Genomic DNA, 12,963 nt, shown 5'->3' with positions numbered 1-12,963 from the left:
AAAAAAAGAAAAACAAGAAAAAAAACAGTTAAAAAAACCTGTCCAACACGTTTCTGGTATGCATAAGTGAAAAACCTGATGCACGAAAAATATAAATCATTATAACCCGTTTGGGCTTGACTTTAGTTTTGATTCACACACACACACACACATATATATATATACATAATTATTTAATTTATAAACTAAATCAATTCAATTATTCAAAAGTGTTAACAAATATTCTGAAAATGTTCATTTCTTTTCTATTAAACAGAAAAGCACATGTGATGTTTCTTTGTGATGATACAGTTCAACTACGAAGCAACATGTACTAAAATAGCTCGGATTACACTAACTCTCGTATGAATAGTGACTACAAATTAATACATGCATGTATTTAAATTGTATACAGCTGGATATAATCTCGGACCTGGAATATGTTAATTTGTGAAGCTTTCACACGTGCTTGCTTTATCCAGAAGTGGATATTAATAATTTTCCTCACTCCCAGATCGTGTTTTTTGACATCGTCCAGAAAATGCCTTGTGTTCTAATATCACTATAGACTATAGTGTAACTTTTGTGGTTTGCTGAGAGCAAAATTAAAACTGCATAATAATTACATGTAAAATATATTATATAAATCATCATGTTGAATGATTATTCTAATTAAAAAATTATGAAAGATTGGAATATCTTCTCACACAAAAAGTATTTTATTCAACTCACCTTACTGAAATACTGTAGAACAAACAAATACAAGATAAGTTTTACCATATTTAACTACAGTTTGAAAAAATATTTTCGTGTAGTTTTAGCTTTGTTTTTAATCACATTTGCTCTCTGTAAGTATTAAGATAATTATACAAAAATATTTTCGTTACTTCGGAGTAAAAGTATGTAAAACTGTAAAACATACAATATTCATAAAACCCAAATAACATATATAAAAAAATCAAAATATGCATGTTAAATATAAATTCCCGTTACTGTGCATGAAGGAGCGAAACTCAAAAACATAAATAATAGGCTTAACAAATATTTATTGTTTGTTTAGTGAATTTCGCGCAAAGCTACTCAAGGGCTAGAGAAAAGGCAGTTAGTCAACACTACCCGCCGTCCACTCTTTGGCTACTTTTTACCATCGAAAAAGGTCCCGACATGGACAGGTGGTTACGGCGCTCGACTCGCAATCTGCGGGTTCGAATCCCGTCACACCAAACATGCTCGCCCTTTCAGCCGTGGGAGCGTTATAATATGACGGTCAATTTTACTATTCGTTGGTAAAAGAGTAGCCCAAGAAATGGCGGTGGGTGGTGATGACTAACTGCCTTCCCTATAGTCTTACACTGCTAAATTAGGGAAGACTAGCTCAGATAGCCATTGTGTAGCTTTGCGCGAAATTTATAACAAATAAACAAACCATCGAAAAGTGTGACTGATGGTCACACTACTACGCCACCACGGTCGAGATTTGAACCCGTGACCCCCAAATTACAAGTCGAGCGCCTTAATCACCAGACCAACAAACATTATCTTTAATCGCCACGAAACCAGAAACTACATCACTACAAGCCTAATGAATATTTAATATCTGCTTAAGTTACCAGAAGACTAAATTAAAAAACCGTATTCATAAATTATAGTATCCTTAATTAAAAAATGAGTAGGGAAGAACACACTGATAAATATCTATACCTTTTTTTTGATTAAGGGAGTCTCAGAGTCACGTTAAAAGACTTGGATGATACATATATATATGTATAATATAACCAACAATTTATTTATTGTACATGTAGATGTAGGCGCCAACAAAGTTCTAATATAACAATGTAAAATTATACTGTTTGTACAAAAGGTATCATTTTAAAGTGAAAATTTCTGCGGTTATAGCTCCCAAAAGCATTGGGGATATTCTGCCTATCAGACATAATAAAAACAACAGATGCAGAACTAGCCAGCAAAAAAAAAGGGGGAGGATTAGGATCTGGGTGCTAGAACCCACTACGTCCCAGATCACACTATCACTCACCGTCTAAAGCCGGTTGTGGGTATGATAGTTATCCCTAAAAAAACATAAAAATAGAAATCAGATATTAAACCACCCTTGATTTCTATCGAATAACATCATCCAACCTTCTCCCTAGTATAGTTACTCCATGATATTAAATTACGAAATATACAACCTTACTGTATATTTCTAGCAGTAATACTGACACGTTATCACTGCGAGATATTCATAACTATTCAATATAGTATAAGCAGTAATACCGAATACAGTATAAGCATATAAACTTTTATTTATTGTAGTTGTTCTTCTAAAGAAGGAATTCCCAACCTTTTTATTCCTCTGTACTCCTTGGCCTTGGGCATTCTGACACGTTCCCATGTACCCCTAAAAATTTAGGATCAAAATTGATAAAATTATATTGATTTTGATATTATTTTATTATGAAATCTAAATGTGTGGACTGCATAAGGATCTTATAGTATTGATAACATCGATAAATTGAACTCAAACTTTGCTCTCTTTGTCTGACTGTAGATTAAAACACCATGTAAAGTGTTATACTGTCAGACTCCTATGTACCCCTGGGGGTACATGTATCCCAGGTTGGGAATGTCTGTTCTAGTCATTTGAACAAAATGTTTTTTTTTCTTTATATAAATTTGTTAAATAATTTCCCTGTTATCTCGTTATATTTGACACATAGATACCAAAGCATTGGTTTCCGATTTTACACGTAGTTTATCATGCGCCATGATTTAATTCTTTATTGCGCCAAGAGACAGGCCTGTGTAAAAGCAGTAACTACAGACTACTTGAACACCCAGGAAATGCAACATCTTAAGTTATGACTCTTAAAAACAAAAAAAATTCTCATATGAATAACTTCCGGCAGGATGTGTCGTTGGGGAGATCAATAATTGTAAAAAATTGTATACGAAATAGGATTTCTAATGAAGTTTGACAACACAGTGAAAAGGACTGACTTGTTATTCTTGGACTTCTAGGACATCGGTGAACGTCATTAGATACAAAACGTTTTTTTTTTTCACAAAAGTTTCGACGAGCTATGATGTAACATACATACATATATTTACATCTTAATTGACTCACAAAGAAAATATTTAATATTTAAATTTTCTTTAGCCTTTTATCTTTCAGGGACTTTTTAGCGATGAAATTGTTACCCACAAACTATCAACCTTCGTAACGAATTTCCAGGATCTAGATCCTCATTCTTCTGGTGATAACTGATGTTATTGTTCGTTCGAGCTTAAGTACATCAAACCCTGGAATAATTTAATAATAATTAAAATATTAATTCTTGTAAATCATACATTCTAAAATTATTTTCTTAATTTAACTACCACAATGGAAAAAAAACAATTATCAATTAGAATTTTTAATTGAAAATAAAGAAGAGTAAATAATAAAATGTCAATCACACTATATCCAGAGATGACGAAACCTTTCGCTCAATAACAAGGGCCTTCAGTGCTATTATAACCCCCTATCATCAGCACAGTCATGCATCAGATTATTATACCATTTTCAATCCTGTCACCTGTTGGTCAAAATCAAAACTAACATTCACTTTTCGAAACATAATCCAATCAGCTTCCGAATAATTTGAGAATGGAATATATTTATATATATTATAGTCACAGATCACACTATTTACAGTAAATAGTTTTGTCTTATTTCAGAACCAGCTCATACATTTTATACATATGTTGCTTTGGTCAACTGTTCGAAAGTATATTTACCGTTTTTAGTTTATTAAATTAAGAAAAAATACACAACAGAATTCAACGGGAAAAGTACGGATTTGTCTTCATGTTTCAAAGATGAATTTCCCTATGTTTTTTTTTTTAATACATATTTATTTATTTCAAATTTTGATGCTACAAACATTATAATGGTAGATTTTAATTTAGGCTAATAATTGCTGGGTGTGTAATGTTTTGGAAACAAATCTTATTAATCAAAATAATAATTTACAGTTATATGATAAGGTAAAATATTATCTACTTCAAAATATAGAAATGAAGAAAATATGTATGATGATCACAGTACCTCTCAAGGCCTTGCAGGTACATGTAGATACCAAATGAAAAACTAAAAATACAAAAAAAAATACACGAAAAAAGAGTTACTATATGTTTTCTATATTGACTGAAAAAAAAAAACATCCAGTTTCAACACTGGTCACTGCAAAGTCATTACCATAACCAGATTATTAAAAAAAAAAGTTTAAAGTTCATAAACTGGTACTATAAAGTCAATCCACCTGAACAATGTGTGTATCCTGCATACTAGATTAATCTCTAGTACAATTAATACCAAGTTGACCTCTGTTAATAGCAGGTTGAGACTTTATAAAGTGAATACTAGGTTGATCTCTCCTGATGTTGGAATAAGACTCCGGTATACAGTAAATATCACAATAAACTCTGCCTATTAGAATGAAACTAGTAGAGTGAATAGCAAGGTGCTTTTTGCCAATATAGGTTTGAGAATCTAGTGCAGTGGATACCAGGTTGATATCTTAGTTGCTAGTGAGTGATAATGGAAATTATATTGGGTCACTAGGGATGAATGTGATTAAAATTATTATTCTTTTGTTATTTGATGTTAACAAATAATAGATGGTTGTTGAATTTTTCAGCCTCCAAAGCATCTTATGCATGTGGACTTAAAAAGACAGGTCAAAGAATCCTCAGGTTCAGGTATATTCATCCCTAATGCTGAACAATTGATCAGATGTAGAGCACCAGCTAGCAGCACACATAACTAAAAGGGCTTCATATGGTTCCTTGCACAAAATAACATTATAAACTGTTAGTTTTATGACATGGCTACAAATGAAAGTGTGGTAAGTGTTCAGCAACACCATGTTTTAAACCTTGGACCCTTCAATGCACCATCCAGCACATTAACTATTAGGTCACATTCAACTGAGACTGATCTCTGATAACATTGGCAATATCAGATTGTCTTCTTTAACATTGGGATAAGAATAGTACATATGATAGAAATTTAATCAATAATAACGTTCTTGTGACAGATTCCAATGGAGTGGATATCAGGTTGATCTCTGCTAATATTGGGATGGAAGTAAAGTGGATACAGGGTTAATCTGTTAATGTTGGTCTAAGATACCAGCCTGATGCCTAATGTTACTATCAAAAATTATAATTAGGTAGCAAATAATCAAAGTTAAAAAAAATTACTGAGCAGTCAGTAGTTTTTGGTTTTTCCATTTATATCTAATCTACTTATAAATCATGTTCAGGTTAACACTGATATTATTTTGTGCAGATTTCAATCTTTCATTTTTTTTTAAAATCTTCTATTGAATTTTACCTAATAATTACAATTGTTCTTTTCTTTGGTTAGCTTGTCACTTCCAGCAGGGTGTGCTGCTGTCTTCTCAAATAAACACTGGAGAGGAGGGAGATCAACAACTGTAAAAATACTATACAAAATAAGATTTTTAAGGAAGTTTGACAACACAGTGAAACAGACTAGCTATCAGTTCTTTGTGATTTTTTATTGTTTTTTTGTCTTGGAATACATATGTTTTCATGTCTATGGTACTGTCATATGTAGAAGTAAAATTCTACTAGTATTCATTCACCAGACCTCAGTGCTGCTGCTTTTTAGAATTACAAGTGGAGTGCCACTTCTTTCTTGGAATCCAGCACCAAGTCCCATTATTCTGTGTATTTCTTGGCAGTTTAATTTGAATAGTGCCTGAAGAGGTACTGTTAACTTGTAGAAAACTTGATACTTTTGACACTGTGAGTTCAGGTCCAGGCCAAAGTAAGTAAGTACCTATACATCTTTTAGGAGAAACTCACCACAAGGCATATGACATCCCAATCAAAATACTTCAGTATAACAGCCACAAATTAATAATTACTAAAAACAAAATATAATGTCCAGTTCAATATATACACCAGAACTGGGGTAAAGATTTTACTTGAAAATTCCTTATTTTTAGGATGTTTTTTATATGTTAATTCATATAGGCAGAAAATGGCTACAGGTTCCTTTTGTCTATCAATTGTCATTTTGGTTAAGAAAATAAAAATGTTTTCAAGAGGTGGTACATATTTTATACAGCATTAAAGACTGTCTATTATAATAAAATATTAACTTATCATCACTTCTTGCACCTATTTTCAGTTGTTTTAAAATTCACATTCCTGTGAAAAATATATGTTTAACGTACATCTTTTTAAAGTTAAAATGAATACAAAACATTCTTTAATATTATATAATAAAATACTATATACTATAGTAAAAATGAAAATTTTTTTTTTTTTACTTTTCCATTATCAATTTAATCGCAATTAATTTGGGATCAACCAGTAATTTTGTAAGCCAAGAATTTTTACAGCCAGGTGGCTGGCCCAGCCATCCCAAACCATATAGGATGAGCATGTTTGGTGATGGTGATTCAAACTTATGACCCTTAGAAAGTCAGTTAAGCACCTTAACCATCAGGCCATGCCAAGCCCATTGAAAGTATTATTATAATCAAACCAGATAAAGATAATAGTGTTGTTTTAGTTAACAGATCCAATTGCAAAATAAAGGTTGAAAATATTTTGAATGATAATAGTAAATTTATTAAATTAAAAAATAATTTACAAAAACCAAAGAAACTATCAAACCTGTCACAACACTGTCATTCTGGTCACATATGATCCCTTGCTAGTAGATTTCAACAGTTACTTGAAAACAAACTTGGGTAATCCAGTGTCATTATATTCATTATGATATGTTAATTCAATTGCTAGTTGTAACATCTCTTTCAAGGGGATTTTGGAATCCTGAGATTCTTAATCAAAACTTGCACAATATACATTTCTATGAAACCTTACATTTTTCATTTTTTTAGAAAAGATAAAACTGTCTTTCACAGTATGCTTATTTTGTGTCAGAATATTCAACATGAAGTCTTCTGATGGGACAGTGGTAAGTATAGAGACTTACAATGTTAAAATCCAAGGTTCAATTCCCCGTGGTGGACACAGCCCCAAAAAAAAGGCTCTGAAAAAACAATTTAACATTAAAACTGGCAAGTTTATGATTATAAGTTCCAAGGAGGACTTTCTAGAATGTTCTTCTTGCAATGGTAAAATTACCCATTTTTAATTGTAAGAGATATCTCTTTCATTGCACTAGTGCCTTCTCCTACCAACTTTTTTTAGTTTTCATAAAGAACAGTGGCTGAACCTTGACAACTTTTTATTATTCCAAGCATGTGGATTAATCTTTTGTTATCTTCAAGGACTTGTAAATCAATTTTTAGAATATCTTAATAGCTCTCATTGTAAAAGAATTTTTAGAATATCTTAATAGCTCTCATTGTAGTACCAAGTTTACTGTTGAACATCAAAAATATCACCAGCTTGCCTGTGGATACCTTGATATGCAACAATGAAATCGTCCACAAAAATATAATTACAGTATTATATTTTTATTTTGTTAGTTCTATTCCACTACTAATAAAAAATATATACTTATGATATTGGTTCATTGTGCTTACAAACATACATCAAATGTTGTTTATGAATTTAAATGTCCTAGATGAAGCTCTAGGTATACCAAATCTGTCACTAGATGGCTAAAAACACAACTACAAGAACATGCAAATTTGTCAAGATAAAACAAATCTAGTGTAAAAGATCAACTGGAATATAGTAATATTCTCATCTATTTTCAAGATTCTACCCAAATGTTCTGATGAGATAAGTTGTGTATCAGAGATACTGTTAATTCATAAATTAAGGTCTGAACTAAATGAAGTTAGTTCATCAAATGACTTACTGTTAAAAATTTAAGCATTTGTTTTCATTATGAATCATGAAATATTAGAATATCTAGAGAATCTTTAAAAAAGTCAAATCTTGATACTGTTCATGCTGTTGAAATATTAAGTGAAGGATATACAAGCTGTTACAACTATAGGAATTATTATCGTGGTGTTTGTGCAAGTATGTCCTATCACTAGTTTAAGAGATAATAATTAGGGTTTCACGTCATAAGGATGCTAATTTCCCTCACTTTAAATTATTTTTGGGTGATTACTCTTTCTTCTTATTTACTCAGATGAATTATCCTACAGACTTCACAAATATCACAGTAATCATTTAAATATTCTAAGAATATCTATCTTCACATAAAAGTTGATATGTACCCTATAATATAATACATTTGATATTCAAACATTGAGCCAGAATAAAAGAAAATTTGCAAAATTCCCTGACCTTTGGAAAAAGACTGAATCTTTCTAACTGAACCAGAAACTCAATGGCTTTTCCCTGTTCTGGAAAAGAAACATATTTTAACTGGAAACAGAGAAATATTATGTAGTGGAGTGCTGACTACCAATTATGTCGGTGAATGCAAATTAAGTAATTTCTGGAACAACTGAAAAATACCTTCATTTCTTCTTTATGAATAATCTATTATACAAGTTTGTACAATTTAAGTTAAAATACAAGAAGGAAGACAAAAAAAAAAAAAGCAATTTTAATTGTGATAAATCCTCTATTTGTATGCACAATTCATGTAAATTGTATTATTTATGAAGTTATTCACCACAAAAAAATTCTTTCTTACAACTTCTGAAAATATATTAACATTTTATAAAATATGAATCCCGTGTTCCTTAAAAAGACAAAGCTACGGAATATAAAAAAAACACTTTATTCAAAAATGGAAATAAGAAAAACAGCAGAACAGGAATGCTTCTTTCAAAAAAACTTCATTTTTCTTATCCTTTAAAATGTGAAAAAAAAGTCTGATTGGTAACTTGTTACACAGGAAATCACATTAATATGATACCAAACACAATACCATTACCACCACAATGAAAATGGCATAAACATACCCAATTATACAGTTAAACTAGACACACACTAAATGTATATGTAGGAGCTAACAATATTACTTTCATAATAAGCACAGCATGTGATCAATACTAAATCAACTTTCTAAACAACAAAACATTTACTGGCCTTTCTTTCAAAAACCAGCAGTAAAAAACACTTGTACAGAAAATGGAAATACAAAAGAAAAATTACTGGGCTTACAAAATTTTAATCACGATATATTGAAAACATTGGCAGTGTTATACATAAACTCTTGTCTAATGTAGACCTTCCTGAGACATGTGACAAAACCAAAGGTATTTGAGTTCCTAAGGTTGGCCAAACTAAAAAAACTGTTTGCATTAACATATTCATAAAAGAACTTAAGTGAGATGTTATTAACATTAAAGAGAGCTAAAACAACAAATGATTTTTTTTCAAGGTTTTAAAGCCAATATAAAAGCATTTGAGATGTCAACATATTTTCAAGTAATAAATTTCTCTGTGAATTTGAAAATAAATGGCAGAATTCCCAAAAAAAGAAAATTATGTGATCCATACTTCACAACTGAAACATTTACCATTAAGAGACAATTTTTTTTTTAATAATGGGACTAGAATATTCACAAACCTTCTACAATGTAGTATTCAAGTTTAAGATATACTTTTTGAAAATCATGGCAACGGCTAAAGCCTATAATTCCCGGACAGTTTGATAGTACTGGTAACTATTTGATTACAGATTTGTCTTTTTCAAAAATCACAACACAAAATTTCTATACATACTTTTAAACTACATGATCAAACATCAGTTAGCATGTGAATTCCATACAGTAGAGATTCTTTAAGTTTATAAGTGATACACTTTACAGATTTTGTGTTACAATATCTACAATAACTAAATGACCTAAATAAACATTACTTACAATCTCTCCTCCAATCAAAAATCTTTTTCCACAACAGCTAAAAGTTCCTTATTCTGGCTCTGTATCAACATAATACTTGTTTGTATTATGTGAATATATAATTATGTTACAAATAACCAAAACTTAGTCAACAAGATACAATGCTAGCACCTATGGAAGATTTACCAGAACATTTCAAAGTTGCTTCTGCATTGAAAAGAATCACACCAGCACTGGTAATTCCAATCAAAGCTTAGTTTCATTCCTTAAATGTATATCACAGTAGGATCTACATACAATACACATTTGATATCCTATTTGAAATAAAAAATTTGGAAGCTTTTCTATAGCTACATGTACCTTTCACATGACAAGAAAGAAGTATTTTTTTACCCAACATGCAGATAACAGCAAATAACACATGTAAAAAACACCAGATCTGTGCTCAGAACACTTCACAAAACTGTATTGGTTTATATTACAGGCTTTAAAATCAACTCTTTCACTTGTTTTATATGCAGGTTAAACATATTTTATAGAAGTTTCTTTCTGAAGCCTTCAGAAACAGTTTATAAATCTTATTTGTTATAGAAAATGTTATAGCACAGTAAAGATATCAAAAAGATCCAATATTATTTAATGAGAAATTAAGTATCATTAACAACAATGAACAATTTTTCACCACACAAAATCCAGCAAAAAGTTTTGGAGCTACAGTATAATCAGAGAAAAGAAAAGCAAATAGATTCAACAAAGACACACAAGATGTATTTTAACCTTTCACTAAAAAACAAACAAAAAAACAACAACAAATCAACAAGGAATTTAATTGCTGTCCTTTAATCCCAGAAATGAATAAAGCTAGTGGTAAATACTAACATGATACAATCACTGAGAGAGTACTCAAATAAAAACTCAATTACATGGTGAATATTAACACACTGTTGTAATTACAGTACATGTTTTCAAATGCTACACAAAACAGCAACAACAAAAAATGGAAGAAACCAATGTTTCACTGAGTAGTTTGCTGTTTATGCATCAACTTATGATCTTGCATACAGTCAAAACATCATAGTTTCAGTAGACTCTGTATAGAATACAAAATATTGTTAGGGAAGCTCTTGTTAACAGTGGTACACAATAAAATATTTGGTTTTCAACTTAACTCTTCTTAATTCTAAAGCATCAGAATGAGCAACAATGTATATAATCAAGGACAATTCAAATATTTGCACAGGAAAATTACCTATAATATACCTCTCTTTGACATATTTACATTTCATTCTGCACATATGTCCTAGAATATACAAGTGATTTAACCCACTAAATATCCACACTTTTACTGCTCACTCAAGGTTAGTCTAAGCTAAACAACAATTTCGAAATATGATATAGATAAAATCTTATGGTTGAGAAAATATTCAACTTCCTATAGACTTGCAAAGTATTGATTACAAAATATTATCCTACAAAAAAATAAAACAAAAAAATACAGAAACAAGACATTAAAAACAATTAACCTGAAAGTGTCTTGGTCAATGTCTGCTGAGCAAAGGAATGTCTTCTTATGATAATTAAGATATACATCAAATATGTTGAAGCTACCAAGTAAAAGACATATTAGATAAGAATTAATAACAAAAATAGTTTAGGTTTGTATAGTTATACAAGACATTAACATAACAAAAAATGTTACTCAATACTTATATTTCTTACTGATTAATGACTAGCTACCTGTTTCTTGTCACTAATCAAAGTAGCCCACAATATCTGTTCTTCAAATTCAGGTTCCATTTCACATTATTCACTGAATGGCTATTGCCATAAAAGTTTAAGGCTTGCATACAGATGATAAGCCTACATGAATTTGAAAATCTATTCTCTCCACTGTATCATTTAGCTATAGGCCTTGGATATAAAGTGATGTTTCTAGAAGTGTTCAACTGGAACTCTCAGTTATTCTAGTTTTCAATGGAACCAAGCAGTTTCATTACACATGAAAACCAAAAGTTGATTTATACTTGATTTCTCAATTTTCCAGATGTGTATATCAAGCAACTTGACTCAATGTGGTTGTGGTACTAGCTGAAGGGGCAGTTAGGCGTGTCAGGTCTGAGTGGATTGTTGTTAGACTATCATCTGGAGGGCAGACTTTAGTCTGGAGACTCTGGATGTAGCTCTGTAAAATAACAATGCACACTCACCCTCGGTCACCAAGAGAACAGAATGAGGACAGGACATGCAGATAAGTGGGTATTTATTAGGATTGTGAAGAATCTTGGTTATGATTTACAGATACAGGCTTTACATTCAAAGATATAACATTTAAAAGATTAGAGAAAAGCTTTTGATGATTGATTAGGGAAAAATTAATGAATGGTAAATCATCAAAACAGATACAAATTTCTGGAAATTAACTATAGGATAATGTGCAAAAGTGACAGAAATTGTTTGTTAACCTTATAAAATTAAACTTTTGCACAATTACTTATTCACACAAAAAGAGGCATAGATAGTTTAGTTGATACTGTTTTAAAAGTCTCTTAACTAAATAAAGGTAGACACAATATACTAACAGCAGAATTAATGGAAATCTAAACACGTTGGAAAGATACATTCAGAATCATGTATTACATCAGGCAGAATTAAAAGGTGATTCAATATCAAAAGCAGTGGCATGCAGAGGTAGATACTGTATTTAGAGACCACGAGGGTACAGGTGCAATAAATAATTTGTCAGTAAACATATATTCTTAGCTTCTTCATGCATAGCACAGTCATACTTAACACATAAACATGTATTAGAAAAATTAAAACAAATAAGTTTTCTTGACAAAAAATCAGAATGATAGTTATTTTTAAAAAAAAAGAAATAGTTGAATCGTTAAATCATAGGAAAACACACACACACAAAATCTGCTTTTGATTGAGTGAATAAACAATTTACTACCACACGAGTCAGTTTACCTGATGATCAAATTGTCATTCCTTATGGTAGTAAAATAATTCATTTTACAAACAATGTAAAATGTGACAACAACTCTCATTATTAAAAAAAAATAGTTCAACTTACCACTCTACAAAGAATGAAAAGATGTGACAATAGCTCTCATTATTCAGATAACTCAACTTATCACTCTACAAAGAATGAAAAGATGTGACAATAGCTCTCATTATT

The 12,963-nt window shown here is 30.7% G+C and overlaps 1 protein-coding gene across 1 annotated transcript in view; it reads right to left on the bottom strand.

Moving 5' to 3' along the window:
• Window positions 1-8,514: 8,514 nt before the first annotated feature.
• The window catches only part of LOC106469381 (transmembrane protein 198-like), a 20,967-nt gene continuing 16,518 nt past the window's right edge, over window positions 8,515-12,963 (bottom strand). The window contains 1 exon segment of the mRNA XM_022398732.1: window positions 8,515-11,964. Within this exon segment, the coding sequence (XP_022254440.1) occupies window positions 11,836-11,964 (129 nt within the window). The 3' untranslated portion in view covers window positions 8,515-11,835.

The sequence above is a fragment of the Limulus polyphemus genome, unplaced genomic scaffold (genome assembly GCF_000517525.1).
Source record: "Limulus polyphemus unplaced genomic scaffold, Limulus_polyphemus-2.1.2 Scaffold96, whole genome shotgun sequence".
NCBI lineage: Eukaryota > Metazoa > Arthropoda > Merostomata > Xiphosura > Limulidae > Limulus > Limulus polyphemus.
This window is presented reverse-complemented; position numbering and strand designations above follow the sequence as displayed.